The sequence below is a fragment of the Nuphar pumila genome, chromosome 5, assembly GCF_984573655.1.
Source record: "Nuphar pumila chromosome 5, dmNupPumi1.hap1.1, whole genome shotgun sequence".
In the NCBI taxonomy this organism is placed as follows: Eukaryota; Viridiplantae; Streptophyta; class Magnoliopsida; order Nymphaeales; family Nymphaeaceae; genus Nuphar; species Nuphar pumila.
In genome coordinates, this window is record NC_143253.1 from 56,821,161 (window position 1) to 56,838,324 (window position 17,164).

Sequence of the window (17,164 nt, forward strand, 5' to 3'; positions counted from 1 at the left end):
GGAACCCATATATGACAACTATGGTTTGAACTACAGAGAGGTTGTTTTGACTAAATCCGACCCTGTGGATGGGTTTAACATAGAGGAATCAACTCTTGGATTGTAATTTTTCAACTTAAAAACATGATTTTGTGAGGGTTGAAAATTTGATACGGCCATTAATTTTTTAAACCCCGTACAATCTTAAATACTCGTTGGAATTACATGATCCAAATACAGATTTCTATAATCCAAACATAGATCACATCGATGTGCAAAAAACGATTAATTTTTTTTTTTAAATATTACAGTTTTTTTACTAGGGGATTCCTCACTTTTCAAAAAGAAACCAATTTTTTTCAAAAATATAGATTTTCACCCGAAGATAATTTATGGCTATATTTCAAAACTTGTTGGCTTACGCCGACTACATATCTCGAAAAAAAGAAATAGCGTTTGGGTTTGGGACTGGGAAGTGATAAGGGCAAATTAGTAATTTGAACCGAATCCGATCTGAATGAAATCTCGTGTGAAAAGGGTTCTCAGGAGGGCGGCATGATCTAATTATCCCTCGATTTTACGCGTTTCCCGAAATTACAAAGCTTAACCTTACCCTTTCCCCTTTATCTTTTCCCCTCGATCGATCCGTGCACATATCAGATCAATCTCCTCTCTCGATCGCTTCCTCCCTCCTCTTCTTCGATTTCCTGGCTTTCCCCTCTTTCGATTGATACCGATTTCGTCTATTCCTTCTCTGTATTCGACTAGTTAGGGTTAGGGTTTCTTGTTCCCTCCCTCTTCCTCTCCTCGATCTCTAGATCTCGTGGTTCGGATCAACGGCTGTTCGACCTATGTTCGTTTTCTCCGTTGATCCGTCCTCGATTTGGGTTTTCTAGTGGGTATTTGGAATTTAGGGTTAGGATTTGGGGCTTTTCGAATCCGCCTTCGATCGGTCTGTATTTTGTGTGATTTACTCCTTCTTGGGGTCTAATTTTTTGTAAAGTTTTCGATTAATTGAGATTTGGTGGGTTTCCCTTGGTTGTAATCCTAGGGTTAGGGTTTCGTGGGGATCTCGATAGTTATCGCTCGATCTTGAGTTGATTCGGCAGAAATTTTGTATTTCCTCGTTTGTTTACTCGTTCCCCTCTTTCAATTGGTTACTATTCGTGAACTTTCTTGGTTTTGTACAAGAGTACTGCTGGGGCCTCGTTTTCATTCGATCTTTCATTTTTATTGGATTGTGGAAAATTTGTTTTTGGGGTTTGATAATTATTCTCTTATCAATTCTGATTACCATCATACACACCGTCTTTCTTGATTTTTGGTGAGGTTTTCACGCATAATTATCTGATTAGCCTGTTGCTTGCGAGTTCCTGCTTTGGCTGCTCTTTCGAGGTAAGTTTGATCATTCTTTTAGACATTGTTAACTTGTGTTTTGTTGTTCTCTAAGTGATATTAGGTGCGTTTCCTTTTGTGAGTGTTTTGCTGATTTTGCCCATTTGTGCATGGACGAATGTTTGCATTGAGCATGTTGTGGTTTGGCAACTTCGTCGAGCTCACTTAAACTCTGGAACCGAAAGCTTGTTTGATTTTAATTTTTTAAGAATAGTGCACAGCTCATTGTAGGTGATTGAATAGCTAATATAATTGAGCTTAAGAATCAATGAATATTGAGTCATGTACTTTTCTGGTGTTTATTTCTCACGTGTTTTAACAATGTCAAACATCCCTGTTAGACACAGTTCAATTTTGTGATGATTATGTTGCCTTGTATTTATTATCTTAGTAGTTTACCTTGCAGAAGTATGGGGTTCGCACAAAACAAAAGGCCATTTTGTGATGATGAGCCATGCCAATGTGCTTCTAAGAAGCATGCTGGACAGTTGGAGTACAATAGACAACTTGCTACATTTGTAGAAACCATTCCGTGCACTAATTTACCTCAGAAGCTATTCAGTTCAGGTAAAATATGACTGGTTTCACCAGCACGATGTTTTTGAATTTTGTTTTTGAACTGACCTTGCTTTGATTTGAAAATCTATTGAAGTTGATAAATGGCCGTCAAAATGTGGAGACATTGAAACACTGCCAACTCATAGCATTGGTGAAACTAAGGTTCTAGCTGATGGGGAGTTTGGGGATGAGGGTGCTTCTGATGTGGGTGGTGTGTCACAAACTGATGCTTCTGGAGGTTCTTGCAGCTTGTCATGGGCTAATGTCTTTCATGGAGAGGAAACCGTTGGGTCCGATTCACCCAAAGATGAATCGGTTTCTTGTGATCTGCAAGATTATTGCTCGAGAGGTGCATTGGGATTGGTTGAGGAGCCTGAGTTTCCGCTGACCAATTATTACCCTCGGAAACAAGTAGCAATTGGACTTGATCATCAAGCATATGTGCCTTCATGGGAGCTACAGTGCCTGAACTCATCTCCCTCTTCAAAAAGCTTGGTTGCAGCTGTGGACACTGATCCTGAAATTTCATCTTCACTTCCAATAATTACTGGTGTCGATGAGGAAGATTATCAGAGGATGATGGGGTCTTGTATAATCCGAATGCCTGACTTGGAATCAGATGCTTACTGCGATAGAAGTGTTGGTTGTGGTAGGGTTAACTGTACCAGCCTAGACCATGGATCAGTGAGTTGTGTGAGACAGCACATAGCAGAAGAGAGAGAAAAGCTGAAGTTACTTCTTGGGCAGAACATATTAATGGAATTGGGCTTTGATGAGATGGGAGAGGTTGTAGCAGAGCGTTGGAGCTTGGATGAGGAACACCTCTTCCAGGAAATTGTCTATTCCAACCCTTCATCTTTGGGCAAAAACTTTTGGACTGAACTCTCTGTAGCATTCCCCACAAGGACCAAGAGGGAGTTAGTCAGTTACTATTTCAATGTCTTTATGCTCCGTGGAAGAGCTCTGCAGAATCGATTGGAGACGTGTGATGCTGACAGTGATAATGATGAGTGGCAGGGAAGTGATAACCATGATTTAGCAATGTCAGAAGAGGATGAGGATTCTGTCGTGGAGTCTGAAGCAGTTGATCATGATGGTTACACTGCTGCCAATGAGCTCCGTCAGAATGAAGATGATGATTATGACAATGATGATGATGATGACGACGACGATGATGATAATTATGAGGATGAGGAGGAGTTGGAGCAGCACAAGGATCAGGAAAGGGGAATAAAGGAGAATGGAAAAAAGGTGGAGGTGGAGATGTTGTTTAAAGATGTTTCTGAAGAACCTGATGCTCAAAAATGTTTTACAGAGTCGCTTGATGCTGGTCGTGGTTCTGGTTTGGGTCTTCAGCTTCATGAAAGAAACCATGGCAGATGCATAGATGATCAAGATGTACAAGATGACTCATGTATGTCATACGAATGCTACCATAATGGCAATGACTTCCACAGTGCATCCGATACTTCTCTTATGCCACACCCAGAAGCTACTCCTAAGGCTGAAGTTGACATAGCTGAAGCCTGTTTCATGAATATTGAGTATGGAAACAAGGAGTCTGGTAATGTGTTTGGGCATGGTTTCCTCCAAGAGCAACCTTGTGATTCAAAGATCTGGGATGTTGGGTTCCTTCCTGTTTCTAGGAAAGATGTCGATATCCTGCCAACATGTAGTATGATTAAGGAAGTTTTTGGTGATGAAGCCTGGAGTAACGAGGCGCTGAGGGACAGTTCCAGAATCAAATAAGTGTACATTGAATTATGTGATTTGTTCCTGCTCCTGTCATTTTGTCATCCACACTTCTGGGTCAAATACATTAGTTCAAGGCTAGAAATCAATTGCAAGAGCATACTTGATCTGTATTTCCATGACAAAAGATGGAGTGTCCTGTTGTGCAATGACATAAGATGGAGTGGGGTCCTGTCATAGAACCAACAGTCTCCTCGGCTATCTCATGTGAATGTTACCCCTCTCTTTTGAGGGGTCCTGTTGTATATTTCTTGGGAAAGACGTGCTGATCACTCAGAAACACAAGTATGCAAAGGTCCTTTTTTTTATCATGTTATTATTCATGTTTTTTCTCCTTTGTTGGTCTATTTGTACACAAGTTTAGAATAAGAAAGGTTGTCGCTTATTGTCCCATTTTTATCCTTTTTTGTCGAAATCTTGTAGTCAAGCAGGATTGATGTAAAACCATTTTGTTGCCTGATATAAGCAATGCAATTTGAGGATCAATTTTTCTTATTGTATATACTTTGTTAAATTTTCCTAGTTGTGCAACAAGTCTCCTCATGCCATATTAATGCTGGCAAAATTTGGAAAGAAAAACCATTCATTATGTTCTCGTTTTCTGAGATGTGTTGCTGGAATCTACACGCCATGTAGATATGAGTTTTTATGCATGGTCTGGTGACTTGGGTGCCTACCTATCTGGGGTAGTTGTGCAATCAAGGTGAATGTTTCTTTGGAGTTAAAGATTGGCCCATCTTTAACCAGTTTTTTTTGTCAGGTTACTTGACTCTTGGGATGATTAATGATCTGCCTTGACCTAACTCAAGTTATAACTGAAACTTTGTTGATGGAACCTCTGAATCTAATTTTGTCATGTAGATTGGTTGCATATGTTGGTGGTGAATAGCCATCTACTTTTTCTTTAATTTTTTCCTATGCACTTGAAGGAATACTGCATTTTCAAGGTTCAATTTTGGGATTGAATTTTTGAATGGTTGCAAAATCCTGCATACATGTTCAATTTTGGCAATTAAAATGCCCATCTTGATTAAATGAATCTTGTAGATCACATCTACCAAGTTAGATTAAGCGAAAACCACAAAAAAATCTCATGAGATATCAAGGTCCTGTCTTCAAGGACTATATGTAACTTGATATGGGAAGCCTCAACAATGCGTGTGGTAGGGGACCTGGTTTTTATGAGGCAGGATCAGGTGCAATCGCATTGCACAAATGCAATGTGCCCCTGCACCTGATCACCCTCCCTCTTCTGTTGTACAGCCTGTAAGAGTGGGAAGCGGCAAATGCATTTGTGCAATGTGATTGCACCTGATCCCAACATGGTTTTTATGCTAATCGGGCCCTAAAAGCTTTAGATCATTCAGTCCATCTGCACCGGGTGATGTACTGACCAACAGATTTTGCAATTGTATGATTTGTCCCATGTCCCAACATAGCCGACCTGTTCCAGAGGGCAGCCCACTACCGGTGACCAAACATGCCCCCCAGTGCATACCAAGCTGTACCCAGCTACTCGTCTCTGTGTAGCTTGTAAAATAATCTTACCAAGCTCCTAACACGGGGCCTGAATACTGAATCTGGCACTTAAAAGTCTAGTTAGGCCATGTTTAACTACTACATTAGCACTTACCTCCTACAAAGAGAGAGGTAAAATGCATACTTTTTTTGTAGTGGTAGAGAAGGCTGAACTTGTTCTAGTCCAAACAGGCCATATAAGTTCACAGAGCTGAGGTTGTAGAAAACAAGGTCAAGTTTATTAAGAAAGAGGCCCTACAAACTCCCAAATCATCGTTGAGCTGAGGTTATAGTAGCCTGCCTAGCCCCAATTTGATTTCGCAAAAAAAAAAAAGAAAAAGAAAATCCGACTACTTCCATAGGGCTCGTAAAGGTGAGAAAATGTAGACCTTGCCTAAGGGGTCGTTTTGTTTCACCCAATTTACACATGAAAATGGGGGTTAATATATGAAACCCTTTGTTTTCATATGCAGGTGAAACAAACATGACAACTCCATTTTCCTGTGTAGCCCACAGTCATCATGAGTCTCTTTTTACGTTGACCATGCATTTACTATGTAAATCCATACCCCCCCTCCTTTTTTCACACGTGATGGCCTTCCCATCATGGGATGCCTTTCCCATGGAGTCTTTTCTTATTGGTGGGAATGAAACAAACGACTAGATCATTTACTGCCTCATGTGGGTTACACGATCATTTACTGCCTCATGTGGGTTACACGAGCAAATGGATAAAGTTTAATGGTGTGGTCCACAGGTATCTTAGAAGCAAACAAACTCGACTTTGGGTGAAAAGTGGAACTCTGTCAGAAAATTAACCATGTAGTCTAAGTTCACTTATGTAAATCTTTGAAAAAGCTAACAATTTCTTCTGACTCCACTGTTCAGCAAAAACAAACTAGGTCCCAAGTATCTTTAAAGTTTTGGAGTATGGGATGGATTATCTAGTATCTCAGCTTCTTGCTGTGGATGATAGCAGAATTGTTGCCATTAACATCTGGCTGAATCTTGGCAAACACTCGAGTAGTAAGACATTTTATAATCTAAGATTCTATTATTAACTACTTGCTTGATCTGGTTCAGGGCTCATCTTAGACCCTAGATCTTTTTCGATGAGAAATGCTAGGGGGCAGAATCCCTTGTATATAATCAAAATAGAATCTGTACAGCAAAAAGGCTGAATGCCTGGGCCCTGGACCATACATATATAATGATCAAGTGATTGTCATCAGGTTGATGCTTAAGCTAAAAACATCTAATGGTTTGTCTTTAGGTATAGCTTGGAAAATATACAGGCGTTAAGAAACAAAGAGCAAAAGGGAAAGACTTTAAACTGAAAATAAGAAGTTTAAGATCCAAATGTTCCTTGTACTTTCAAATGTTAGTGATCGCTTGCAGAAATTGCACTGCAAGAATTATAACACCAGTCACCTTTCCTTCATCAAATGGTGCACTACAATTGAACTTCTGACGCTGTGGAAGCCATCGGACCAAACCATTGAAGCCGTGCTGACTGTTTGTATGAGAAGCTTCGACACACATCTTAACCACACAAAAAATCTCATATAGAGAGCTGAAAGACAAAACAGAAGGCTCCACAGTAATCTGGAACCATGCATGAGCATTGCTAACCTTGACTTGATGTGGATTTGCTAGTGCCCACATTGGTGACGGTTCTAGGGAAACTTGCACTGACAGGAAATGTATCTCCTCCAAGAGAGTGAAATTGAAGGGTAATTGAGACTCCAAACCGTGCCATTAACACTCTTATTTCAGCTGCTCTTTTCTCCTGTAACAATGCCTAACTTGGTCTTCTTGTAGCCTTGATGGCACAACACGTCTACATAATCTTGTTCATTTGCTTCGTAGACCAAACCAGGATCCACTGCTCCAAGCGGGTTCACATGACCAGTCATAGCCGAGTTCAAGTCTGCACTGCTTGAAGAAATAAGAGGGAAGGCTGCACCAATCAATAGAAAATAAGTTACTAGTTGACATTCATCTGTAGTTACTTTGGCCGTTTTTCAAATGGCCAGATGGACGTGAGCAAATCTAGTTATCGTGGCCGAACGCATATAATGTGTTAGGGACCAACCCCACTGGATGCCACATGCCTGCCCCCTCATTTAAGAGTGGGGTGTTGGATATATGGATCAGGTCCAACCCATTGGGTGATCCGGTATTGACACTAATGCAGTTAGTGGGTTAGTGGGCATGACAGTGGAAGGCAATTAATGCCATAAGGGAGGAGGTTAACTCCCTCCTCCACTGTATAAAGGGGTGGATGGTTGCAATGGATGATGAGTGAGCATTGCCATATAGTAATAGCCTTAACCTAGCCTACATTTGGTTTATTGGGTTCAGGGTCTTGCTCACCGTCAACCTAAGGCCTGGGCTCATTGTGGGCATCGACCGACTGAGGAGAACGTCGAGTACCCGCACTCGCACACCATGGCATCTTCAGGTGCGCTTTCTATGTTTGATTATGTAGATACGCCAATATTGGGTTATGGGCCCACGTTATGCATTTTTGTTGCGCGAGCCTAATAGTGTTTGCTACTACTGGCGTCGTGGGGCGAGGTAAGTCTCAGGTTGACAACGTTTGTCGTTGTGGGGTGACTATAACAGATTAAACCTATTATCGTGGGGTGAGGTGGTTCATCTGTATTCAGCAAACGCTCGCCTAAACTTCGGCGACTGTCGCCATGGGGCGACAACGTTTCTCGACTGACCCAATCCAATTTCTGTTTGTTTGTCGCCGAAATGGGTTTTCTGAGAAACCAGTGACCGCCAACAATTTCGTTGGTGGCACTGGATGCTGGTAGCCGACAACAAGTCGCCGATTGAAGGCGATAGCCCATCGTCATGGGGCGACGTGGCTAGTCGGTTATCGTCCAACCATCACCGGCATCAAACAGGAGATAAAAATAAATAGTCGGCTTAAGGGTTTTACCTGTGGTCGTCGGGCTGCAGGGGGTTTTGCCAGTGCCAGGGTCATTGCGGGACATGGTCGGAGGGGAGGAACTGTTTTCGTCAGATCACCAACGTTCGTCCGACGATGTGCAACAACAAGGGTTTTTAAACCCCCTTTTTTATCGCTGATGACTGCAGGATGTCGTGGGTGCGTCGTTAGGAAGAGGCGGCCTTCGACGGCCGTTTCACTGTTGTTGTGGTCTGTCCGGCGTCACGTGGCATCCAGGGTGGCGAGCCCCTTTTCATGTTCCCCTCTACCGTCGGGCGAGGTGGGAGTAGACATTGCTGGAGACCATCGGGGGGTGATGGGGGCTGCTGTCGGCAACCTTTCGACTGGCCGCCGGTGTCAGTGACCTTGAGCTGTTGCTCAGGCAACATGGGTTGCCGGTTATTGCTCTCGGGCGATGTGGGTCGCCGTGAAACCTGGAAGAGAGAAAGCTTTTCGGTTTCTCAAACAATGTAAACAAAATCCCTCGGGTTTCTATTTTAATGATGGAATTGGAACTGGATCGGGTTCGGCATTCTGACCCGGTGACAGGCCCGATCCAAACCCATTTTGGGTGGATCGGGTCTGCCGGTTCAATTGGATCGGACCTGAACCCATAATGATTTCGGGTCTAGGTATGACCCGAGTAGATCGGGTCAAGTTTGGACCGGGTCCGACCCAGGTTCAGATCGGATCGGGTCAGATCCAGGTCCAGCTCGGACTAGGTCCAACCCGAGTTCAGTTCGGACCGGGTCAGACCCGGGTCCAGTTTGAACCAGGTCGGACCCATGTTTCAGCAGGGTCCAGATCCTGTTTGGATCAGATTGGATCCATAATAAGATTCAGGCACTATTTGGACATAATCGGATCTGTAACTGATACAGTCCTTTTCGAGACCAGTTTGGAACTATTTTTTATCGATTCCTTTTGATTTTTCACTGGTTCAGAGATCTAGGGACCCTATTTTCATGAATCTATGAAGATACAGGAATTTTGGCATTTAGTTATAGGGTTTTATGAACTTTTTTTCATACTAGTATCGGTTTATAAGGTTTAGAACCGGTTCATACCCTTGGATGATCGGTTTGGGGTGTTTTTAGACCGGTTTCATCTTCAGGACCCTAGTTGTTACACATATGAGCATGCTTTTGTTATTTTTTATGCTTTATAAAGTGTTTATTATTAAGAAAGCATGACTTATTCATATTAATTTATGTGTTATATATTGGTTAAGTTATGCATAAAATTTTTAAGCATGAATTCTGACTAAATTCTTGATAATTAATTTATGCATATTAGTTGAAGCATGAACTTGTATTTTGTTATGAATATACATGCATTTACATGTGCGCATGGGCATGCTCCATAATACAAATATATTTTTGATAAAATATCTTAATTGACCAATTCATGTAATCACCAAAGTGATCTGAGTTGTGTTGATTGCGAATTCTTTGGACCGTATTAAGATTTGTAATCATGATTGTGTATGAGTTTATGAAACAACGATTCTACCGAAAGGTAGGTTGTTGTGTTCCAAATTTACATAAGGTGTTATAGTAGATGTGTATTCCAGCCCATGAAGCATGTTCGTACCCAAAGGTACAATGCTGAATTGCCTCTGGTTACATGATCTCCTAGTTTAATCAACTAAGGTCAATTCTTTGTGAATTAAAGAGACTGAGCAACTATGAGTATTGTCAGTTCTACTAAAGTGGAACAATAATGGTTCAACTGTGCTTGTCTCAAAAAATGTAAAAATAAAGGGTCTCACTTTTACCTTTTCATCACGAGTCTCGTTTGAGCAATAATAGTAATGTCTTTTATTTTTATTCCTTGTTGTATCAGGTTTCTTCCTTATCAATGGTTCTAGTAATATCTTCCTTTTAGACAAAACAAAATTTTTTGATTGGAAACAAATTATGTTATTCACTTTGGGCTATATGGATATAGATCTGGCCCTTAGAATTGATGAACCTCCCACTCTTACAGAGCAGAGCACAACCAATCAAAAGGCTACCTCTGAGAAGTGATAGCGCTTCAACAAACTTAGCATGTTGCTTTTGCAATCTCGAGTGGCTAAGAATATTCGAGGTGTTATTCCTCACTGCAGGACAATGAAGGAATTTTTGGGAGCCATTGAAGCTCAATTCATCACTTCTAATAAGGCAAGGGCCAATACGCTCATATCCAAATTAGTGTCTATGAAATATTTTGGCGACAGTCATATTCAATAGCACATTTTGAAAATGAGGAATATTATGATTCCACTTAATGACATGAAGTTTGCCATTTCTGACTCCTTCTTGGTCCATCTGATCTTAACCTTGTAACCTACTGAGTATGGACCCTTCAAAATTTTCTACAATACACATAATGATGAATGGTCTTTTAATGATGTCTTGGCCAAGTGTGTTGAAGAAGAGAAGAGATTGAAGGGTGAGAGGGTGTCAAGTGTACATACGGCCTCTCGTAAGAATAAACAGATGTCGGGGCCAAAGAAGAGCTCCTTCAAGAGGAAGAATCAGAAGAAAGCCTCTGGGGAGAGTTCCAACTCTCAGGCAAAAGCCAAATCCCAGTCAGAAGGCCTTTCTATGAAGTGTTTCTTCTGCAAGAATAAGGGGCATAAGAAGATGGATTGTTTAACATATAAGAAGTGGCTCAAAAATAAAGGTAATGAATCATTTGTTTCTCATGAGTGTAATTTAATTCATGCTCTATTGCATAGTTGGTGGATTAATACTAGTGCCACGGTACACATTGTCAACTCTTTATAGGCATTTCTGAACAAGAGGGAACCAACAGAGCATGAAAGAAGTATCTTTTCAAGAAATAAGATGCATTCACATGTTAAGAACGTTGGGCCTATAGAATTGCATTTGAGTCGGGATTCATATTGGATTTGGTCGATACATTCTATGTTTCATCCTATAGTCGGAACCTGATTTCAATTTCAAAACTTGATAAGTTTAACTTTATATTTAAATTTGAAAATTTCATACTTATTATTATTATGAAAAATTCAATGAATATAGGTTCTACATATATATGTGATGGTTTGTATCGATTAAGAACCAAATTCCAAATTCCAAATTTGAGAATCTCACTCCATTGAAAACACAATGATTGACAATAAACGTGACCTAAAGGATGACCAATCCTATCTACTTTGGCATCGAATGTTAGGACATATCTCGAAAGAGAGAGTCTAAAGACTCATGAAAGAGGAAATCCTTGGATTCCTTGATTTCATAAATATAGAGCTATGCATTGACTGCATAAAGACTAAGCAGTATAACACGTATAAGAAAGATTTCAAACTCAATAATGGAAAGTTGAAGATAGTGCATACGGATGTTTGCGGCCCTTTTTCATCGTATTATATGGGTGAAAAGTATTTTGTCACCTTTATAAATGATTACTCACGGTATATGTATCTCTACTTATTATTTGAAAAATCAGAAGTCTTTTAGGTTTGTAAGGACTTCAAGAAAGAAGTAGAGAAACAAACCGATGAAGTTATTAAGGTTGTCAGGTCTGATAGAGGTAGCGAATATTTTGGTCGCTTTACTAAGATGGGACAAGAGGAAGGGCCATTAACGTGATTTCTTAAAGAGGAAGGCATTGTACTTTAGTATACCATGTCTGGTAGTGCTTACCAAAATGGTGTAGCTGAAAGAAGAAACTGTACACTTAAAGAAATGGTTCGAGCGATGTTGAATCACTTAAACCTTCTCTTGACCTTGTAGGGTGAAGCTCTTAGGACAATAATGTATTTTTTGAATAAGGTTCTTACAAAGGCTGTTCAAAGAACTCCTTACGAGTTATGGACAAGTAGAAAACCTTCTTTGTCATATATGTGCATATGGGGATGTCCGACAGAAGCTAAATTGTATAACCCATATATAAAAGCCTTTGATCATAGGACGACTAGTGGATTTTTCATTGGTTATCCAAAAAGGTCAAAGGACTTTAGGTTTTATTGTCTATCTCATACACCACAGATACTGAAAACAGATAAAGTGAGATTTCTGAAAAATGGTTCTGTTGGGATAGATGCATCTCAAAATATTGATTTTGAGGAATTGCAGGATTCAAGTTCCATACCTGTGAAGCATTAAGGTTCGATTTTTCCTATCATTGTCCCTTTGGATAATGTAAGAGAAAGTCCAGACAATGAACATCAATCTCAACTAGATCTGGTTGTTGATGAGGATATAAAACAATAACATGATATAGAGGCTCATTTTGAACCACCTGTAACACCTGTATGGAGGTCCACGATAATCACAAAATCTGCTATCCATCCAGACTATGTGGTGTATTTGCAAGAGTCTAATGATTTTATAGACATTGATGATGGTATCTTCATATTTGCAGAAGCCATTGAAAGTGAAAGATCAACACATTGGATCAATGTCATGAAAGAAGAGCTTGACTCTATGGCAAAGAACCAAGTGTGGGATCTTGTACCTCGACCTGATGGAGTCAGACCTGTTGGTTGTAAATAGGTCTATATGACCAAAACAGATTATAAAGGTCATGTGGAGAGGTACAAGGCTTTCCACACAGATAAAAGGCATTGATTATAATGAGACTTTTCCTCCTGTCTCAACTAAGGAATCATTGGAATAATCATGTCGCTAGTAGCTCATTTTGATTTAGAGCTACATCAGATGGATGTGAAAACTGCCTTTCTGAATGAGGATCTGGACGAGGAGGTATACATGCAACAATCTCCTGGTTTCATTATAGATGACTCAAATAATTTAGTTTGCAAATTGAAAAAGTCAAATTATGAACTTTAGATTCACTGAAAACATTCTTGATTAGTGCATTTACATAAAGACTAGTGGGAGTAAGTTCATAATTTTGGTTTTATATGTTGACGACATTCTTCTTGCAACTAACAATTTGAGTCTATTATATGAAACAAAAGATTTTTTTTCCTCTCATTTTGATATGAAGGACATGGGTCAGGCCACATATGTTCTTGAAATCGAGATCCGTTGTAACAGAACTAAGAGTGTCCTTGTCTCTCTCAGAAATCCTATATCCTTAAGGTTCTTAAAAGATATGAGATGAAGAATTGTTCTCCTAGTTTGGCACCCATAGTGAAAGGAGATAAATTGAGCCTAAAGGATTGTCCTCAGGATGATAGTGCCAAGGCTCAGATGACAACTGTCTCATATGCTTCGACAATTGGGAGTTTGCAGTACGCGCAAACCTGCACTCGACCTGATATAACGTTTTTCGTGAGAATACTTGGTAGATATCAGTCAAATCTAGGCATTGCGCATTGGAATGCAATGAAGAAGGTCATGCGTTAATTACAATGAACAAAAGACTATATGTTGACGTACAGGAAAACTGACCACCTAGAGGTCATTGGATACTCTGATGCAGACTTAGGAGGGTGTATTGACAGCAAAAAATCTATTACTGGATATATTTTTCTACTAGCGGATGGTGTTGTCTCATGAAGAAGTGAAAATCACTCTACCACTGTTGCTCATACCATGGAGCCATAATTTATTGCTTTATACGAGACTTCGTCACAGGCCATTTGGATAAGAAACTTTATTATAGGTCTTGGTATTGTAGATTCTATTGAGAGACCACTAAAGATCTTTTGTGATAATGAAGCAGCCGTGTCCTTTTCAAATAACAACAAGAGATCAACCTCGTGTCGACACATGGAGTTAAAATACTTTATTGTTAAATAAAGGAGTGAGAATCATCTGGTATGTATTGATACAATTTGGACAAAGGAAACCACTGTGGATCCTCTTACTAAAGGGCTAGCATTGGGATTGTATTCTTAACATGTAAAGGGGATGGGTATTTTTTATTCCTTCTGATATATGATAATACATTATATGTGATCACATTTGTGAAAAAATATTAATTCTCTATGACTTTGTATATTGTTGATTTTGCATAAAGGATCTCTCATATGAGTTAGAGAGAATAACATAATAACAATATTAAATGACCAATAAAATAGGTAAAAGAGGTAATTTCAACATGTTAAAACATTGAAGGTGAATTGTAGTATAGTACATGAAAATATAACATTTTATAAATGAGTGTTCATCTCAATGACTCATATGATTCATTCTTATGATAAAGGGTAGCATGTGAACCCACATAAATAATTAAATCGAGATAATAGTATAAAACTCGATTTAATGCACTTTTAGTGTCAATAGGTCAAGTGAAAGAATGTTGGACATATGGATTGGGTCCAACCCATTGGGTGACCCGGTTTTGACACTAATGCAGTTAGTGGGCATGATAGTGGAGGGCAGTTAATGTCATAAGGGAGGAGGTTACGTGAATGTGAAATGTCCACATTCACTGTACCTCCTTTTTCTCCTCCACTATATATAGGGGTGGATGGTTGCAATTGATGATGAGTGAGCATTGTCATACAATAACAGCCTTAACCTAGCCTACATTTGGTTTATTGGGTTTAGAGTTCTGCTCATCGTCGACCTAAGGCCTGGGCTCATCGTGGCCGTCGTCCGGTTGAGGAGAACACCAAGCACCCGCACTCGCACACTATGGCGTCTTTAGGTACGCTTTCTGTGTTTGATTCTGTAGATACGCCAACATGGGGTCCCATGCCTCCATCCCACTCTCAAAAGGGCCAAACACATCATGTGTTCGGCCCCATCAAAGGACCACACATCCAGATAGAGCAGGGAATACAATCTCATGAAGACTAACTAAACAAAACATGCTGTCATTAGAGCAGACTTTATGGCAGCAGGTGACCAGTTTGGATGGAATGACTTGACATAAGCCGCTGCCATGCTTACATGAGGGCAAGTCATTGAAGTTCCATAGACGTTGTTGTATCTCGCTGATCTTGTCACCTTTATAACCTGGCATTATGCACTCCTTGGGTGGCCAAGCTGCTATAATATCTAGTCCAGGAGCTGTTATGTCCGGCTACACAAACCAAAGTTAAAAAGGTCATTTTACCAATCATTCATTATGGAACGGATTTTAATTTGTAACAATGATGAGGCTTGTTTTAGCTACCTTTAGGATGTCTGCTATCAAAGGATTTGGACCCCTCGAAGAGAAGGAAGTCACCACGGGTGCTTTAGAGTCATAAATCATCTTGCTCTTCAGTATCTTGGCTTTAGCACGACTTGTTTTCGATGGGAAGAAAGGTATATAAGTGGCTCACTCAAATGTTTTTTTTTGGGGGGGGGTATAAAATCTGGAGTCCTATTAAGAACTGAGGCGTGAGGTGTGAGATACACTTACCGGTCACTATAAATCACGTTGAGATGTCTGCATGGAATCAGGAAGGGCATAACACGATGCAATATCAATTCCATCAAGAACAGAATCAAACATGACGCCACCTCCAGCACCGGCTGACAAAGGACCTTCCCCATCAGTTTTACTGTCGCATAATAAATCTTGTTCTTCACCAGGTGGGGGTCAAGTTCACCAATTTCACAAAAGCTATAAATTCATACCAGAGAGAGAGAGTAGTCAGCGCAGAGAATAGAAAATTGCTGCACAGCATAGAAAAGTGCAAGCATGTACTGGATACATGGATAGTCATGCATCTAGATAATAGAATTAAAATGCTTGTGTAAAGTTTGTAAAACTATTTAAGAAAATCCTACATCAATTGCAATACTTCCTCAGCATACACCATATAAGTTTGAGCTTAATCTCATCATTCCTATGGAACCCTTTCATATGTTTACAAATAACGAAACAGCTCTTAAAATGTCTGCACTTAAGAAACATTAAATGCCAAAGCACGAAATAGTATTTAGCAGAGTTAGCATCTTAGTTATGGTATTTGATTTCGTTGGGAAGGCCAGGGAAGAAAGGATTTGCCTTATATTTGTGACAAAACATGAGCATTTAGATGAAGTTATTTCTTTTTGCTACATAAATGAATTGGTCTTGATTTTTTTTTTTTTTTTAGAATTTGATATTTACAATATTTACAAAGAGAACCTCTATCTGCAATGGGATAACACGGTGATGCACTTCTTGGAAGTGCGGCCAACACAGGGCTTCCCTTACTCACAAGATGTGATGAAACCTTAAAAATCATGGGTTTGATGGAAAATTTATCATTTCAAAAAAAAACTAAGGGTTCAAAAAATTTTGAGCAAAGGCTTCCTTTGAGAAAAATCCTTAGCTCAAAATGCCTAGGTTGCCCTAGTTTAAAAAAGATGGAATGTACAAAGTTAAAAAAAAAACTGGTGTTTCTTCAAAGAAATTTTAATCCGACCTCTACTTACAAGACAATTGTACTTATGACGGAGCCTGCCACCATGCTATAGGCTCGAGACAAGTATTGGCCTAAGTGCACCTCTCTCTCCTTTCCTTTTGTTTTTTGTGCTCTATATGTTCATGTGTTTTTTTTTCCTTCTTTTTTTTTCTCCCTTTCATCATTTTTTTTCATTTCACCATTTTTCTGCACTTTTTCATTTTGAGACTTAGGTTTCTAAGATTTCACTGTTTTTATTTCTAAAACATAGAGTTTATTGCCAACATGGTTTCTTAGTGGTCTTACACCCATATCTAGCTAGAAGTTTGACTTGGACTTCACTAAGCCATTATTACTTGCTTTGAATTAGTTTGAATAAACCAACTCTATGCCTCATTGGGAGTTTTTTTTCATAATAATTATGTCTATTTGGATTTCAAGTGCAATTGATAGGATTTAAATATCATTATTTTAGAAATGGTAGAATGTAGCTTCTCCTTTATGAAATTTGAGATTCTTTTTAGAAGAATTTTTTAAACTTATTCCCACACTTAGGGCAAGTTTGGTTGCTTGTGTAGTGTTGTGCAAATGAGATTCACTTTCTAAATCTCATGAGAACTCGAATCTCATGAGGTCTCATTTGCAAAGGCTTGCTTTTGGGGTTCTGTGCACAACTCACTTTTTACGTTTGGATGCTTTTGGGGTGTTGTGCAAATGAAATCCATGAGATTTTGAGTTCTCACATGCTT

General features: G+C 39.6%; 1 protein-coding gene and 1 pseudogene across 3 annotated transcripts; one reads left to right on the forward strand and one right to left on the reverse strand.

Moving 5' to 3' along the window:
• The first annotated feature begins 514 nt into the window (after positions 1–514).
• Positions 515–4,149, forward strand: LOC149837649 (uncharacterized). 3 transcript variants are annotated; one of them, XM_090006168.1, is made up of 3 exons: positions 515–1,374; positions 1,781–1,941; positions 2,027–4,149. In XM_090006168.1, exons 2-3 carry the CDS (start codon positions 1,785–1,787, stop codon positions 3,679–3,681), a joined length of 1,812 nt encoding a protein of 603 aa, XP_089862294.1. In that variant the 5' UTR covers positions 515–1,374; positions 1,781–1,784; the 3' UTR covers positions 3,682–4,149. The 3 variants fall into 3 exon arrangements, with proteins under 3 accessions (XP_089862294.1, XP_089862295.1, XP_089862296.1); XM_090006169.1 differs by having other exon boundaries at positions 524–1,374; positions 1,769–1,941; XM_090006170.1 differs by having other exon boundaries at positions 1,360–1,374; positions 1,784–1,941.
• Positions 4,150–6,576: 2,427 nt separating this feature from the next.
• LOC149837650 (subtilisin-like protease SBT4.6) lies at positions 6,577–15,576 on the reverse strand (annotated as a pseudogene).
• Between the last annotated feature and the right edge of the window lie 1,588 nt (positions 15,577–17,164).